Source organism: Lytechinus pictus, chromosome 15, assembly GCF_037042905.1.
Source record: "Lytechinus pictus isolate F3 Inbred chromosome 15, Lp3.0, whole genome shotgun sequence".
Taxonomy (NCBI): domain Eukaryota; kingdom Metazoa; phylum Echinodermata; class Echinoidea; order Temnopleuroida; family Toxopneustidae; genus Lytechinus; species Lytechinus pictus.
Genome location: NC_087259.1, coordinates 4,697,585 through 4,716,464, shown reverse-complemented (window position 1 = coordinate 4,716,464; position 18,880 = coordinate 4,697,585). Strand labels below are relative to the sequence as shown.

The window sequence follows — 18,880 nt, the reverse complement described above, 5'->3', positions numbered from 1 at the left end:
TATTTTATCATATTAGATATGAAATACAATTTTCTCCTCATCCTGTGAAACAAAGTTTTGTTCCTCCCTGAACATTTAAATTACTATTGTTCAACATTTTATGGTTCAGTCAAGTTGGTCCTTATTGTCACATCGTTAAAATTTGAAATATTATATAATTCAAACAATAAAAAACAAAAGAAATAGTGAGTGATGGACATCATCGACTGACTCATTTGCATGTCTCTCTGAATTGTGCATACACTTGTTCTGTGAAAAATAAGCAAAACTTTAAAATGCCGTAAATTTTTTTTATTTTACATCCAATTTTGATTTTTGAATTTTCAGTGTTGTGCTTGTTTGATTTTGCTCTACTAATTCAAATCAGTATTTTTGCGGGGTGGACTTGACCTTTAATAACAGATTCTTACTTATTGTACAATGCGTCCCACAAACAAAAAATCATGCACTATATATATCCACGTATTAAGCAGTCTTTACATGTGATCTTATACAGGAGCAATGGTGCAAGAACATTCTCACCAAAACAAATTTGAGCTATTGTGCATTAACAATTAACATGGTTTGATTTTTTTTTTAATTGCCTCCCGACACTATAGATGATTACTTGTATGCCAAATAGTATGCAGTATTTTTGGCTGAATGATTCAGGCAGCACTTATCCAATCCTTCTGTATCTGTGAAAACCATCCCATCCAACATCTATTTCATAACTCTTTGCCCTCAGTGTGTTCTACTTTCTGGCCCGGACGGATGCAGTCAACTGCCAGCACAACCAGCCTCAACTGGTTTCATCCAGTTTAGCCCAGCAGTCGGCTCTCTGGTTTATGTACGGACACAGGTAGGTTAGTGAAGTCGGGTTTAATTTAAACCCTGGTTTAAAGTTGTGGTTTAACTATGGATAGCCAATTGTGGCATAAATATTTAACAGTAGAATTTCAGTGTATCAGCTAATTTTTCTCTCAAATCGTTCTTAACTGTTTCCGGAAGGATAGATAAGATAGCTTTCTACACCATTCACAAGCTAGTAAAGAGCACAGTCAACATAAGAAACGCACAATATATGAAAAATTCTGACTTTGTTGGCTTTCCATAATTTTTGCACAGAGATAGACCATGGTCTAAGTTAAACCTGACTTCAGAATACGGGCCATACCTTCTACAGCTTTCATGGAAAATAGATTTACTGACCTCGGAAGCTTTGGAAATGTATAAATTAAATTAACATCGATGGAGCACAAATAACTCACTGCCCAATCATAGACATTCATCAACCTAAAGCTTTGAGCATTATAGGCCAAGGACCAGAATGACTTCAGTGTGTGATGTTTGGTGCATTGTGTAATATTTGTATGACGAATAACTCTTGCCACCCTTGGTGATGAATGACAACACCACCAAATTATAATTATAAATAAATAAATGAATAGATAGATAGATAGATTAGATAGATTAGATAGATTAGATTAGATAGATAGATAGATAGATAGGGAGGGAGGGAGGGAAAGATAAATATATATATATATATATAAATGATATTTTTTTAACTAATAATAAATAAGTAAAAATTAAAAATATGTAACTAAAATGGAATGAAATGAAGTTAATAATAACAAAATAAACAAAAATTTATATGAGAGCGGTCTATTCCACTCATGAACTTTTCATTGCTTTAAATAGTCAAATATTTTAGAAAAGGTGTATGACATTGAGACCTGGCTGGAGTGTTCCTTGAATTGCTTGTGCACCAGGATGGGGGTCAAGCTAATTCCAGGGTGACAATAATAATGAGTGCCTTTAGCATTCTGCAGAATTGGTAATAAGTATTAATGACATGTATTATTGTTATTATTTTATTATTACGATCATCTTTCTCGTCTTTTGCAGAAATATGTCGTCTCTCAGCGATCAGCTCCTCCTCAACATGTTCTCCACCCAAAGCCCAAGCACGGGTGCCGCCGTGGACAGCGAGTCCTTCTGTCTCGTCATCTGCAACCAGGCTAGGCATCAGGCCGATAGAGGGCAGTATTCAATAGCTGCGGATATCCTCAAGTTTGCAAAGACCAGGTTTCCTCCGTCGACGTCTCATGCCAAGGTAAATTTAGAGCAGTTTTTAGCTCTTCCGGTCCGAAGGGCAAGATGAGCTTATGCCGTGGTGTGGCGTCTGTTGTTCGTCCACAATTTCAAAATGCTTCTCCTTCGCAATTTCAAGTCCGATTTCAATTCTGTTTGCTTTATATCGTCGCGGGTTTTACGAACCGACGTAATGGTGCGCGCGGAGGTAGAATTGAATATCGAAGAAAATCGCATTTGAAGATTTCATAACTTTTCTCCTTCGTTTTCCGTGTCTTTTTTCCATCAAATGGAGAAAAAAAATTTAAGAGAGTAATGAAAGTAGAAGTTTGATGTACATTCTTAATATACATGCAATTTCTGACTCTAAACATACTCCGTCGGTTCGGAAAACCCATCACTTTCTGCCTTTCCATACGCTATGCACTTAAGCGCGGGTATTACGAACCGTACGTAGTACACAATGCGCCGGTTTGGAAGACCCAACGTTTTATCATTGCACGCGCACGGCGCTGTATTCCGAACTGACGTAATCTTCACTGCGTCTGTTCGTAAAACCCATGCGTATGTCGAACTTTCGAAGGCGAGGAATTTCCGAACTGACGAAATCTTCACTGAAGACCCAAGCTAATTACTAATGCTTACTCTTCGTGTACGTGTTTTTCTTTTAAATTATTCTGTCAAAATACAGACCTTAAATTGAATAATTATGCTGAATTGAAATACATCGACATTGCAATAGATGATTTTAAAAACTACAAACGCAATATGCAATGAAATTAATTGTTATGGAATGAATATGTCGGCAGGCTTATGACTACCCCCCCCCCAAAATACGTATGTGCCTGTATGTACATGCAAACTATGAAACCGGCAAAAACAAACTAACATAAAATTTATATATAGAGGGTCTTCTGAACTAAAGTACATTTCAAGTTTGCTTCTTCATAAATTTGTTCACAGCCCTATATTTATTACTGGCGTAGGATTGTACATGCCTAGTTGATTACTTGAAAAGATAAATTAGTTTGTAGAAGAACTAAAATGTATTGGTATTATGAGGGCAATTCACTATGAATTACCCGAGGCCCCTTGTGGTCCAATTCATTGTTGTAAGACTGGTTTAAAACCTGGGGATCTGGGGGAGGGGGGGGGGCACTAACTACCAAAATGAGGCAATTATAAGTGAGATATATAATGAATTTTAAAGAGATTGGCTGTTCTACAGTTTTAAGAATTGATTTCAGCTGTTAGTGAATCACCCCCAGGCTTACAATTATTTTCCAGGCACCCCCTTACTTTTATCTCTTATCCCCCCCCCCCCATTATTATTCTACTGGTCCAAATCATCTGCAGGTGACTTTCATGAATTATTGTCCAGCTTGAGGCACTCTCCCTGAAACGATGAATTAAGGTCATAAAGTCCTACATCTTTAAATTAATTATCCTCCATTTCTTTTTTCTCTTTCCTTCCTTTCTTTCTCTTATACTTTCTTCATACCGCATGCACATACCACTGATATTTCTTCGTACTCTCCGCGTTATTGCCAATGCCCCATCTATCTCAGTCCATCTCCCTTGTCTGCATGGCATTCTCTCTCCTATTTTCAAATGGCTATTGATATTTTGCTGACGAAAACACAAAATAGATTGTAAGTTCCTGAAAACATCTGGAAAGGGATAGCATTTAATGCAAACATCTCAAACAATCTTAATAAAACAAAACTTTTGAGTTTCATATGTTTCAAAAAGATTTGAGATCTCAGATACTTACTTGTATTGCATTCTCTATCTTGAAAATATGAATTATATCTTCAAAATTCCAATACAATATAACAAAGGAAACAGTAAAATGATTGCATATATGAAAAGTTCATACATAACTATTGAAATCCATTATTCAAATTCAGAACTATGAAATTCCTCATACCAGCAGAGGCGTAATGAGCCTATGGGGGGGGGGGGGCTGCAGGCTGCACTTTAATTTTTTTTTAAATGGGAGGAATCCAGGCCAGCTGCTGATAGAAAAAAAAAATCAAGGAAGATGAAGATAATCCCCCTCCAAAGAAGATTTAGACAAATAGAAAATTCGCTGCAAGGACAATCTTTAAGAGAATTTTTTTTAAGCAACCAACCCTCCACTCAACACCAATGTGCATCATTGAACTTAATCTTCTGAACACTAAATTACATTGCATCTGCATACACTGTACAACTCACAATCCCTGCTTAAAAATGCAGGAGAGTGACATAAGGTTCATATCTTGATATTCTCCTTTATAGCCAAATCAACATTTTCAAGAATGGACATTTGGTTTTAACATTTCCTTGCACAATCCAATGCTCAGTTCATTTTATTACAGGACAGTCTTTGTACAAATTATGGTTTGTCATTCAACATTACATTACTGTATACACATGTTTAATTCAACATCTAACACATAAATTCTAAATGGAATATAATTTTCAAATGTATTTCTTTTGTAATAATATTTCAGCATATTTAGGTTGCAGATTTTGATGAATAGATTACATTTTTATTTTCCTGTTGTTGTTTTTTCAATAAATACCAATCAAAATTCAAATGCAATATCACAATGTAAATATCAAACACCTTGACAAATATTTCATTCATTTGTAATAATATATCAGCATGTTTAGACTGCAGATTTGGATAAATAGATTACATTTAATTTCAGTCATTTTTTTAAATAAATCAATCATAAATTAAAAATTCAAATATGACACAGCGTTACACTTCATGTGTACAAGGGTACCAATCTTTACAGGTTTCCTTCTGATGAAAAGGTAGCTGATCGCAACTGTGTTTGTTAGGCCTGTTCTTAACCACTTGACTTCAACATCATAGTCATCTTGTCTATCTGCTGAGGCTATTGAATTTTCCCTTGTATTTTGGCAAGTTTCATTTAGGACTAACAGTGTTCCTGCGTTCCTGGCAGTGGTACAGGTTTCTCTATCCTCCACTCGTATTTCAGCATCCCTGGTTGTTGTGGAATTAGCATTCTCTAATACTAAGTCATCTCTTGTTTGTATGGTGGTTTCTCCATCACCTAAGAGTATTCCAGTTATGATAGATGGGATGGTTTCTTCATCATTCAATGGCAATTCAGCACTTGTCGTAGCTGAACAGGTTCCTCCCTTGTCTAATGCCGTTTGATCATCCCTGGTGTTATCTTGTGCTTTCCTTGAGTTTGGGTCAATGATTTTTAATACCTTTCCTTTCCACCATACAGAATTACATTTCATGTGTACAATGGTACCTATCTTTACAGGTTTCTTTCGGATGTAAAGTTCGCTAATCGCAACTGTGTTTGTTAGGCCTGTTCTTACCCACTTGACTTCAACATCATAGTCATCTTGTCTATTTGTTGGGGAGATTTCTCTATTCTTGGATGACACTTTGTCAGCATCCCTGATAGTTGTCATGGTTTCATCCTCCTTAGATACCATTTCCTTGTCCCAGGAAGTTGGGGAGATTTCTGTATTCTTTGATGACACTTTGTCAGCATACCTGATAGTTGTCATGGTTTCATCCTCCTCAGATACCATTTTCTTGTCCTTGGAAGTTGGGGAAATTTCTGTATTCTTTGATGACACTTTGTCAGCATACCTAATAGTTGTCATGGTTTCATCCTCCTCAGATACCATTTTCTTGTCCCTGGAAGTTGGGGAGATTTCTCCATTCTTGGATGACACTTTGTCAGCATACCTAATAGTTGTCATGGTTTCATCCTCAGATACCATTTCCTTGTCCCTGGAAGTTGGGGAGATTTCTCCATTCTTGGATGACACTTCGTCAGCATCCGTGATAGTTGTCATGGTTTCATCCTCCTCAGATACCATTTCCTTGTCCCTGGAAGTTGGGGAGAATAAAAGAAGAAGAAAGGTTGGCTGATCTGTATGAAAATATGTTCATGGGGGTGGCATGTGGCCTCAAAATAAATGTGCCTGAGCTAAATAAGGATATTCATTCCCATTCATTATTACTAGTCTAACAGACTTCAGACCAGTATATTTATGATATCCACCAATTTAGTTTACATGTATTTCCTGAAACAGCAAATCCAATTTGTAAAAGCTGGTAACCTCTCCTGAGAGAAATAACAACATCTTTGCGCCATACTGCCAAATACAAACAATTCAAATGCAGAACCAACCTCTTTCAAAATAGCCCCTGTGCCATATTTGACAGATCTACTTAATGTAATAAATGTATAATGCCAACGGGGGAAAAAATCCATATTTGACACTTTATGCTTCTTCAATCATGTTCACAGATACTAAGGTTTGATTATTTTTCTCCAATAAAAGAAGCCCAATCTCAATCATTTTTTTTAAATTACCACTTGTAGCTTTATTTACAGAGAAGTAATTGAAAATATTTTAAACAGACAACTTAAAATTAACTTCAACATGATTTTCTTTAGTCATATTAATTATGAAGATAATTTTTTTTTAATGAGAAATGCTGAAATTTTACATTCTCAATTTTACATTTGTATATTGCATTCACAATTATAATTGACACTTTTTATTTTTAAATGTTTCTGCTACTTTATATTTTATATTACCGTACATAGATTACCTCATCTGCTTCTCCCTTTTTTTTAGTCGCAAATTCGAATATCCTCATTTTGTTGCACTTTATACTTGGTTTATTAAATGTACATATGTCTTTTCATGCAAATAAATTGTATTGTTATGTTTTTTATACTAAGTCTTTTATTGTACACATGCAGGCCCGGAATCGGAGGGGGGTTCAGGGGGTTCAAACGAACCCCCCACTAGTGAGCAGGGTCCGCTTGAAAAGCTTTTTCTTTATTTTTTTATTTTTTTGCTGGTCAGAATTGAAAAAGGAGAGAAAACCTTTGTTGTTGTTTTGCTTGTCAGAATTGAAAAAAGGACAGTAGAGCTTTTTTTTTTTTTTGCTTGTCAGGAAATGTTCCCAGTTTCCCTCCATGAAATCCTGGATCCGCGGCTGCCTATCCCACTTGGTGGTTTAAGTAACTCAGAAAGGTCCACTTTTTTCAATTTTGACCCCCCCCCCCATAAAAATCCTCGTTCCGGGCCTGCACATGAATAATTCAGCCAAGGATTTGGCTGCGACTCGTGTTTTTAATAAACGCCGAATTGAATTGAATGTGGACAACTAAGCTAAAACAGTGAGTTAGATCTAACTTTAGTCTTAATTAATAAAAGTAAAACAAAGTTAGTAATTTGGACTAGGCCTAGATCTTAACTCAACTGTTTTGGGAGCCTAAACTTTAGGGTCAATGAAGTTAAACAGTAGACTAGACCTATAGCAATCAAGATTCACACAGGCATAAATTAGATCTAGGACTAGGTCTTTGTCATAAAACCCTTTTTTGTCGTAGATGTGGACCACTATGTTACTCCAAATTACTAACATTACTAACTGTTGTCTTGTATCAAGACAACAGTAAGTACTGTTAGTAATTTGGACTAACATTACTGTTGTCTTGATACTAGACCTAGATCTAAACCAAACTTTGTTTAAGTTGAATTAGTTTGGACTGGGCCTAGATCTAATTGTTTAGGCGAAGGAGTAAGGGAGGCTTAACATTTCTAGTTCTGATCTAGTCCTGCCATTCCAAATTACTTAATTCAACTTGGTCTGTTAGGTCTCGATCTATGTTACTAACGGCAAAAAGGTTCTTATGAATATGAGTGGCATAGACCTAGTTAGATCTAAAATCTACTATGCCTGTGACTGTGTGATTCTTGTTTGCTTAATTAGACTTAGTTATATAGGGTCTAACTTAATTTGCTAAAGTAACTTTACAAATCTAACGCTACATTACTTGATCTACTATATATTGATCTTCATTAGATGTAAATTAGCAGATTAAGACTAACCCTCATTTTTGTTAGTAAAATAGTAATGGTATCCATAATTTGTAACCTGACATATGACATTGTCATTAGGTGGGGTTATCTTCATTTTTTTTTCTTCAGTTAACTTAAGTTTAAGTTAGATGGTAAATCAGAATTGGTAGGCCTAGATCTAGACTAGATCTAGTTCCACTCCATATCGTTTGGTCGGATAAAATGCACACAACCAATATAGGACACATTATTTCTTCTAATATTTTGGAATGGAGCTAGAGCCGAACCAGACACAGTAACATTAGACCAAGTCCAAGACCAACTTGGACTTGGTCTTGTCTTGACTCGAGTCTGACAAGCAGCATGGATTGGGCTTGTAACTTGGAACGTCAACGGTTGAGATTCTTGTTGTTATTGTTTTTTATATAAAGCTTGAAGTACCCAAGACCGAATCGTTAGCCTCTATTTTGGGTAGGGTCAGCTCTCTCCTCAAGGCTCAAGCATGTCAAGTGAGGAGTACATGAGCCGACCCTACCCAAATTAAGACGGAGGCTAACGATGAAACTAATTAAGAGAATGAAAATTCGTTCTATCTTGACCCTAGAACAACTCCAAAAACTTACAAGGCCAATGGGCTCATACTTCAAATTAGACTTACATAATAACCTAGATTGTTGTGAATCTGACGTTACATCTTTCTTCAAGAGATTACGTTGTAATTGATGAATCAACGAGCAAAGCCAATAGGTGGGACTACAGTAACGTACTCCAGCAAATTCATGACAACAAACATAGATTTTGCTGTCGATTTCATATGTATGAATTCATTTTAGGGCCTGTTTAATCACAGACGACACATATAAATAAAACTTTACAGCTTACCGTGTCATTTTGGCCGGGATCACAAAAATAACCTGGAGAAATCAAGCACCTAGAAATATCATCATCCCTGCTGCAGCTGCTACGTCACTTTGACGGGCACCTAAATTCCTTTTCAGTGCGTGTTGGGTATTACAAACTGACGTTTAACGTCTGCATCGATTCGTAAAACCCCAAAATGATACTATCCACTGTTTCGGGTATTGTCGAAGCATAGTTCTTATAATTTCTTTTTAAATATTGGGTTTTTTAGTCTAAAATTTTGCCATTTGGTAGAGTTCTCATAGTACTTTAATTTCGTACTAAAAAGTCGATATTGAAAAATTGGGCCAAAATTACATATTACATCGGTTCGTAAAACCCGCAACGATATGATAGCACTAGGTGGGGGATTCAAAACTTCTACACAGAATTTTGAAACTCATTAGATATGCTAAATTATGCGCATTTTTCAAAATTCACAAAAAAATGCTTCACTATTTGTTGACCAATTTTGAATTTTTTTCTTCCATCTGGTAGAGCTTCATTCTAATTTTTATGCTAATTTATGCATATTTTTAAAAATTCACATAAAATGCTTCTTCTTTGTTGACCAATTTTGATTTTTTTTCTTCCATCTGGTAGAACTTCATGAGGTTCACCAAACTTCTACACAGAATTTTAAAATTTTCAGTAGAAAATTATTTATGCTAATTTATGCAAATTTTATTCATAAATCACAAAAAATTATTTTTCTCCTTTATTTGTTGATCAGTTTCAATTTTGTTTGCTTTATATGATAGCTCTAGGTGGTGATACAAAATTTCAACACAGAATTTTGAAACTCATTAATATGCTAATTTAATATTTTCAAAACTCACAAACTTATTTATTTGTTGATTGATTTTGATTATTTTTGTTCCATCTGAGAGCTACATGAGGTTTGCCAAGGTTCTACACAAGAGTTTAGACATTTTGACTAGAAAATTATTTATGCTAATTTATATGAAATTTATTCATAGATGACAAAAAATGCTTCTATGTCATTTCTTCATCAATTTCAATTCTATATCCTCAATTAATGTCTCCAATATCATACACTACAGTGTCAACTGGGCTGAAATTAAAATTGTGTAAAATTTCGTTGCGAGATGCCGGATGATTTTTTGTGGAGCAATCCATTGTTCTTGTGACCAGCTATGCACCTTCTAAGTGGGAGCAAACTGACCGAAACTGTGGGGTTTCTTTGCCTCCACAATGCAGTTGATTAGATAGTAAACAAAAATCATCAAAGCAAATACTTATGGAAAGTGGACAGTAATGAGAATAAATAATCTCTATGATCAATCACTAAAGTTTATCTTACGGAACCCTTGGGGGTGTTCCACAAAGAGATAAGTGTGACTTAGAGTCATCCTTGAATATGTAACATGCAATCTCATCGGCCTTTTAATCAATCACTAAACCAATTGGCCCGTATTCTGAAGTTGGGTTTAACTTAAACTTAGGTTTAAAGTTGTGGTTTAAGTATGGATAGCCAATTGTTACATAAATCACTAACAGTAGAGATATCATATTTCAGCTCCTTTGGCTCTCAAATCATTCCTTATTGTCTAGGAAGAATAAATAGATGATTGCCTTCACCATCATTGAATCAGGAAAGAGCACAGTAAACATAAGAAACATACAACTTAATAAAAATTTTGACACTTTTGGCTTCCCATAATTTTAGCACAGAGTAAGACCGTGGTCTAAGTTAACCTAACAGAATACAGGCCATTGTGTTCCTGGCACCCCGACTCTGTGGATGAGATGAAAGCAGCATTTATAGACAAAGTGGGTTTTAATAGACCAAGTGGGTTTTTGTTTTCCTCGCAATACAGATATGGCAGGAATGCGAGCATGAGATAGCGTTCCAGAGGGCGCTCTTTCACATGGACTGGGTGGCGGCACAGGAGGCTATCAACAATCTAGCAGCAATTGATAACATCGCTTTGGATCTGAAGTAAGTAAACCTCGGCAATTGATATTGGGAAATTTGATTTGCTGTGAGCACCGGAATCGGTAGACTACCTTAGCCGGGGTAATATAGGAGCGCCTTGATCACCTAGTAAGGTAGTCCAGATTGGACCTTGTTGTTTGGAAGTGCCCTTTCCCAAAGCTAATATAGAGGGCACATGTCTCCCAATCTCTAATCAGCGCCAATCCACTCATCTTCCCTCCCCACCAAGATGAGTGGATTGGCGCTGATTAGAGATTGGGAGACATGTGCCCTCTATGTTAGCTTTGGGAAAGGGCACTTCCAAACAACAAGGTCCAATCTGGACTACTAGTAAGGTGGATATGTGCGCTATACAAATCCTATATTATCATTATTTACAGCCAACACTAAAGAGAGTACCGAAGTGATGACGTCACAAAAAACTATTTTTTGCATCTCAGCGATTTTGATACCATATATTTTGGTAGGGCGTGATGAAAGACCCCCACTACCAAAATTTGGTGGGAATCGGTCCATGGGGGCCTGAGAAATGACCTCATGAATACATTGACTTCAATGGGGCTAATTATGTATTCATGAAGTCATTTCTCAGACCCCCTGTGGACCGATTCCCACTAAATTTTGGTAGTGGGGGTTTTTATGCGCTACCAAATTTGGTATAAAAAATGCTGAAATGCAAAAAGTGAAAATCGATGACATCCCAATTCGGCATAGCTGCAGTGAGATTTGTGTGTAAAATTGGGTGATTTGAAAGCACTATGTGATGCTAAGCCCAATCTCACGTTTTCAACAATCATTCAATAATAATCAAATTCTGAAGGAATAAACAAGAAACTATGTGTTTATCAACTCCAACTTTCCTTAGAAATTTTATTTTTTCATTTTGCTAGATTACATGAAGGTTTATGCTTATATTTGATGTGGGGGATATGAAATAAAAATGTGTTTTACAGGATGAATTTTGTCATTTTACATGAAAATTTATTTTGATCGGAGAGCCAATCAAAAGATATCTTATCTTTTATTTTGATATAAAATCTATTTCAAACCTGGAAATAGATTGAAAATTTCAGATATGATCTTTTTCTGTAGCTTTCTGGTATCCAATCACTCAAGAGAGAGAGCTATTAATCTTTGAATATTTGGAATTTTCACTTAGAATTGGCAGCTTAAAAAAAATCCAACAGCTACATCACTTCTGTAAAATTGGTGTGTTCGAAGATACTTGATTATTATCCACATTATTGACACATAAAAAACGAGAGATAAAAACTCTTTATTTCTTTCTCATACTTATAATTTGCATAATATACTTGTATATAATTTTGTAATTATTATTATTATTTATTCGGCATTTTAAACAAACAAAAACCGTAGAATGATGACATTACAAAGTATGACAGAATTTTAAAAAGGACTCCCCCGCTGCAGTCCTGGAGTTGCCTGGAAGAAAAAAAGAAATATAAAATTCCTGTAACCCACAAGTCATTCCTTCCAACACCAGGTAAGGCAGCGAGGGATGTCTCTTACAAACATATACATATCATATACAAACATATAGTTCAATAGAAAAAAGTAAATTGCAAGTTCTAAGTTCATAGTCAATGATCTGCAAAATAAATATAGATATCCATCCATATGTCACTGATGTATATATGTCAACAATATACCAATATGTAAGTGAAATTGTGAATTCACTTTAAAAATCAGTTAAAGCAAGAGGTTGTATCAATAAAAGGTGATTTATATATAAAAACAAACAACAAAGCTTTAGCCAGGCTGTATATGAATTTGAATAGATATTTTTTTAGGTCCTCCTCAAGCTGGACTGATTTTACTTCTTGATCCCTATTTTACACCATAGGAGAGCAATTCTTCAGGTGTGTAAAGGTGAACGCACTCAAGCCTTGGAAAAGCTCCGCCGCCTCATCAATAAATACAAGGAGAACAAGGATGGGTTTACACCAGAAACCCATGCTAGGTGAGTACTGGTATCTGAATTTAATGCGAACACTTCTCTTCCATAAACCTGCCTTGCTTTTTACAATGTAAGTCAATGCTAGTTTAGTCACCAAATTCAAACTGAACATCATCCTCACATTAGAAATTAATGTATGCAGTCACCGGTTCCATGACATTAAGTCTGGCGATAATTGCTCCACTGCAAATTCCGCATACTAATGGAATTACCAACTTTAACCCTGAATTTAACGCTATACCCTGTCCTAAACCTTACCATAAAACCAACATAAAACACTATTGCAACCCTATTTTTTCTTTTTGCTTTCAATAATTTTTTCTTCATTTTTCAGAGATTAACGCAGGGCTAACTTTCGAGGAATTGTACAACACAAAAAGCGAACGCTATTATTCGTGAGATGGTATGACATTTTGTATTTGGTGAAAGAGACACTCTATTCAACTCGGCTACGCCTCATTGAATAGATCATCTTTCTTTCACCTCATGTGAAATCTTGCACCATCACACTCATGCCTATTCGCTATTTGTATAATATGAGGGCGTGGGGGCGTCATGGTCTAGTGGTTATGACTCTCGTATTTCAATCTGAGGAACGTGGGTTCGATTCCCAGCCATGGCGCATTTTCAATCAGCAAGAAATTTGCCCACATTGTGCTGCACTCAACCCAGGTGAGGTTAATGGGTACCCGGCAGGAAGAAATTCCTCGAATGCCAGAGTGCCTGTAGGCAGCATGGTTATAGCCGGGGTAATAATAATAACATTGTAATGCGCAGGTGAGTATATACATATAGAAATTGTGCAATATAAATGTACAATTATTATCATTAATATAAAATGCAGTTGGAATCTTCTTTACCTACGTCCAAGTCCCCGAGTTATGAACAAATTACATTTTTTTTATTGTTCCCATGAATGTCTGAACATCCGAGATGTTAAATATATTTTCATTATGTGTTATTTTTTGTTTGTTTGTTTAATTTTACATTAAGGTCCCTAATGGTCCTGGCTCAAATCCACATTCTCTCAGATGAAGTCATTAAGAGTATCAGCTACCTCCAAGAAGCATGGTATATTTGCCATTACGGTCATCTCACATACCTTGCTGCCATGGCAACAGCTCATCTTGCCCAAACACAGGTACGATTCAAATGCAAAAATTGCCTTTTGCTTGATGTTCAGGAATTTAGGAATATTTGATCTTCTTTTAGTAGGATGGCTCCATCAGTAATTGGTATACTGTCGTCCTTTTCATCCTCTAGATGTAACAGAGGTACCATTGACCTTTTGGGAGAAAATCATTAGTCTCAGTCATTTTTGTATAAACATTAAACACAGTCTGTCCTCTATTATTTTGTATACATTGTTCTGGTGTGGTGGCCACTGACAAACCATGCCTAATTCCTCAGGAATACTATCCTTTTGACTATCTTTAACTTTTGGTCTTACTATGTCAGAAAGTGTGTGCAGTTCTTGCTAGCCAGATGTCTGCTATAGTATTATTATTTTTATGAATATGATTATCACCAATTTATCACATGCTTCATCCAGATTTTGTTGTCGATGCCAAACCATGCCAAGGTCCTATTGAACAGTATTCTCCTGACCATCTAAAGCAATGACTCTGTCAATTACCAATGATGTGATCAGAACTTAAATCTACTTTCCAAATTTCTGCTGTATTATTATGATGAGGATTATTGATATTACTGTTATGAATATTATGATCATATCGCATATTTCATTCAGATTTTGTTGTCGATGCCGAACCATGCCATGGTCCTCCTGAACAGTATCCTCCCGACCATCTTGACCAATGGCTCTCTCTATGACCGATGGTGTGTCCAGTTCTTGCTAGCCAGGTGTCAGTGCCACTTAGCCTGTGACGGAGATCAGGAATCTAGCCAGAGAAAAACTTGTAAGTCACATACAAAAACTAAATGTCCCACATGTCCTTGTCTGTGTAAGTGATCTTCAGTGTGATAATTTTCAGCTAAGAGTTCATGAATCACTGAGTTAGGTTCATGATGCAAATGAACTACGTCGATGATGATATGGTGATAATTAACCTATGTTGCAAACCTTCTCATGAAATTATTCTTTGCTGCAACTAATTGTACTTGACTGTAATATTTAATTGTCCCAAATGCTTCACATTTTTAATATTTGATTTTGTAAATATAGTTTAGATGTATTAGGATAGTCAACTATAGTTTTTACCATACGTATTGTTTCCTTGAGGGAATCTAAAGCCTAATGTTGTATTTAATTCTATTTTCATTAGTATCATCAGCAGTCCAACTTTTCAGTCAAGTCTCTGAGGGCTTCAAACATCTGCAAATCTAAAGCCAGCTTTTGTGTTTGATTTTATTTTCAGTATTGTTATCAGCAGTCCAACTTTTGAATCAAGTCTCTGAGGGCTTCAGGACTCTAGGAGTGGAGTATAAGATCAAGGACGTTGCCTATCTACAGGTTAGTTAATGTTCTAAGTGCTCATTTAGACGGTAAATTATCATTGTTTGGCACAACCTGAGCCTGGGAGGCAAAAAGTGAGCTCCCTATATAACTGAGTGCAGGTTGAAGACACCAAGGTTTCCCCAAACTAATAACTACTTGGTCTGTAACCACTTTGTCTTCCTCCATTTGGTCTCATCCCATATGGTTTAATTCTAACCAATCTGCAACTAGTTCATCTTGTAACCATTTAGTCTATTTGACATGTAGGCATTTTACTATTCTTGTGCGATTTCAGATTTGCTTTTTCATCTAATTTCAAGTTTAGGTGATACACATTTCATATAATATTGACTTGGTTTAATATCACTTAATCTCTATGATTAGGCGAAACTGTATATGAAACAAAGTGCAACATAAGTATTAAAATGAAGTGGAAATTTGACCATCTATGCATTAGATGAAATATCAAGGTGATTGGCCCGAATTCACAAAGGTGGTTATTAAACCCTCGGTTGAACCCATGGTTTATGCAGATTTCCTATATTACCTTGTATAAATGTCCAATGCCGATGCTTGCTTTTGTCTCAGTTCACCAAATTGACACCTGTTGCTGTGGTTGTCCACGCTATTTTATTCACGAATCCACTGTCATGAATTAATGAGTTGACTCTTCAAACAGTGGACTCATAAAATAGCGTACTTAACCATGGCAACATGCATCAATTTGGCGCACTGTGACAAAAGCGCGTATCAGCATTGGACATTGTTTAATATATGCGGTAAATAGGTGTCATTTGTACTGGGAATCTGCATAAAACATGGGTTTAACCGATGGTTTAAAAAAACCCACCTTTGTGATTCGGGCCATTGAATGTGACCAAACAGTAATTTGATCATATTGATGGTACACCCAGTGGTCCGTATTCTTAACTCTGGGCCCTGTCTTACAAAGAGTTATGATTGATCCAATCAATCGTAACTCTAAGGAAATCCATCAGTGTCATAATTTTTTCTACAGGAGATGTGCACAATGTCCTTGGTAAACAAAGAGAAGCACAGTGATTTTTTAAAGAAAACAATGAATGCATGAATATAAATCATAATTAGAATATATTTTGAACAAACATGCATAATAGGATCTATGTAAACATAGAACAGTGACAAGGGTCCATGTTTATTGTAAGTTAGTAAGTCTGAGAGAAAGAGAGAGATTGACAGAAGGAGATATACGTGGATTCACACTGTCCCCTGTTTACCGGGGATGATTAATTTTTTTTTACGACGTAGTGTCCACACGTCCCCCGATCTCCAAGGAGACAAGACGTGGCTGACTGCTGTGCATGACGAAGCAGTTGAAGGTCTCTGCATTTCGTGCACTAATGACAAAAACAGCTATGCCCCATTGGAATGTTGCACTGAATAGGTGGTTTCAGACCACCTCGAAGTTCGTCAGTTCCAGGTATTATCCAATCGGGAAATTTACCCCGATCAGAAAATACCAGGTAATTTTGGCAGTTTGAAAGCAAATTACACGTAATCTCCCCAAAAGAAAATACCCACTAAATAGTAGGTACTTGTCAAATTTACAAGAGTTTTCGCTTGGATTTTTCCAAGGTCACAGGTATTTTGGCAGTGTGAAAGCAAATTACGGGAACTTAAGCCCAGCGTGTAGTTGGGCACGGGCGCCGTTGGTGGCTGCTGAGCGAGCGATTTTGAATCTCGCGGCTTGCTTGCTAATTAGACAATACTGCGCATGTCCGTAACTTCAGGAACTTATCCCGAACGGTATGTTTCGGGGCAGTGTGAATGTGAAAATAATCAACGTGTATGTTTTAGCATGAAACAGTTCTCGTCATTTACAGGGGATTCTTGTATTTTTTGGTAGAATGTTGCTTATCCTTACAATAACCCAGGGAAGAAAATAGGAGACGGGGAATTTTTCTCTCTAGCGTTCAGATTATGAGTTTTCCAGGGGGTGTCCCGGTAAGCGGGGGGGGGGGGGGGATAATCTTAACACAATGATAGAGAGAGAAAGAGAGAAGGGATAGAGGGGATGATGCCATGTTTAGAGTTGTTGCAGCAAACAATTATTTCATGAGAAAGTCTTTTAAATTATAAAGGTTAATTGTCAAAATATTAACATATATCTAGGTCTGGTACATTAATGTAAACTTATCTTTGTGAAATCATGAAATCGTAGCTCAAAACCGATTATTCTGATGATCACTAACACCGAAAAGCATATGTGGGACAAGTTATTAATATTGCTTGGAAAAATTGAATTGATTGAATTCCGTGCTTATTCAGTTCATTTCTCAGCAATTACGCATTTTCTTTCAGAGCCATTTAGCACATATTTTTGGTAGTTATCGTATACAACACCTGGGTGGTAATTTTATTGGATTCTGTTCAAAATCATTTTGAGATCGTTATGGCATTTATCTTTAAAATATGTAAAGTATATGGATGATAGCTCATGAAGAGGGAATTAATAATAATAATAGGTATTTATATAGCGCCATCTATCTAGAAATATTCTATTCCGAGGCGCGTTGTTATTATTATTATTACCCCGGCTTTAGCTCAAGCTGCCTTTCAGCGCTCATGCATTCAAGGAATTAATCCTGCCAGGTACCCATTCACCTCACCTGGGTCGAGTGCAGCACAATGTGGATAAATTTCTTGCTGTAGGAAATTACGCCATGGCTGGGATTCATTGCTTCATGCTTGGATCGCTCAAAGTTACTGATTAGATGGGGGGGATTGACCAAAATCGTATACTTGATTCCACAGATGAACAAGAATGATGTTAGTTCTTTTGGAACATATATGAGAACATATTATTGGTAAGGTCTGTTATTCTGACAAGATAAAATTGATTTTGAGTCAATATGCTTTGTGGTATAGCGCCATCTTGTGCCAAGTTATATGTAGTGTATGTCCCTTATTTCATCATCTTTTAGATCCTGTTCAATCTTGCATCATGATTATCATTTCTAAATATTTATTTTGTTATTAAGTGATTGATAAAAATATCCAACCAGATTAGGGTGGGTATGCTCATTTCAATAATGACATGTTTTAGTTTACAAATACATTTTAGCCATGTGAGTCCTCATCTTATAAATGAAAGAAAAAATGAAAACTATTCACTTATTTCTTGAAATTATGTTTAAATCCTTGCTCGGTTGCACATTTATTTTTGCAAATACATTTAAATGCATTATTTAAAGTACTGTCTATGTTTAAAAGAGTCTAGGTAACAAGACTATCTGGAGAAAAAAAACCCAGACATAAATCAAGTGGTCTTTGAAGGAGACTACATTGGAGGGTGTGTTGTTTGTTTACTCACCCAATGCAAATGATTAATGAGGGTATTGTATTAGGACATGATAAGGGTGTAACCTTGACAGATTACATGGTGAAGGGTGTACCTAAGAATGTGACAATGAGTACATGGTCATGTGATTCAATCCTAGTCTGCTGGCACAGACCCCGATTGAAACATTGATTGACAAGTGGGTCTTCACACAAGACTAGCACAAGTACAACCTGCTGTTTGATCTTCTCTATGCAAGTCATTGGCAGGGACCTTAGGCTGCATATTCAGACCACTTATCTCGTGTGAAGGGGTTTGCTCAGC

General features: G+C 36.3%; 1 protein-coding gene across 1 annotated transcript in view; it reads left to right on the top strand.

Annotated features, from left to right (window-relative positions):
- Positions 1-18,358, top strand: part of LOC129278192 (anaphase-promoting complex subunit 5-like) — a 29,009-nt gene extending 10,651 nt beyond the window's left edge. Inside the window, exons 10-17 of the mRNA XM_064110446.1 lie at positions 728-841; positions 1,888-2,095; positions 10,683-10,804; positions 12,666-12,782; positions 13,773-13,920; positions 14,530-14,698; positions 15,158-16,016; positions 17,123-18,358. Of these exons, the coding sequence (XP_063966516.1) occupies positions 728-841; positions 1,888-2,095; positions 10,683-10,804; positions 12,666-12,782; positions 13,773-13,920; positions 14,530-14,698; positions 15,158-15,261 (982 nt within the window). The 3' untranslated portion in view covers positions 15,262-16,016; positions 17,123-18,358. The remainder of the gene's footprint in view (positions 1-727; positions 842-1,887; positions 2,096-10,682; positions 10,805-12,665; positions 12,783-13,772; positions 13,921-14,529; positions 14,699-15,157; positions 16,017-17,122) is intronic.
- The last annotated feature ends 522 nt before the right edge of the window (positions 18,359-18,880 follow it).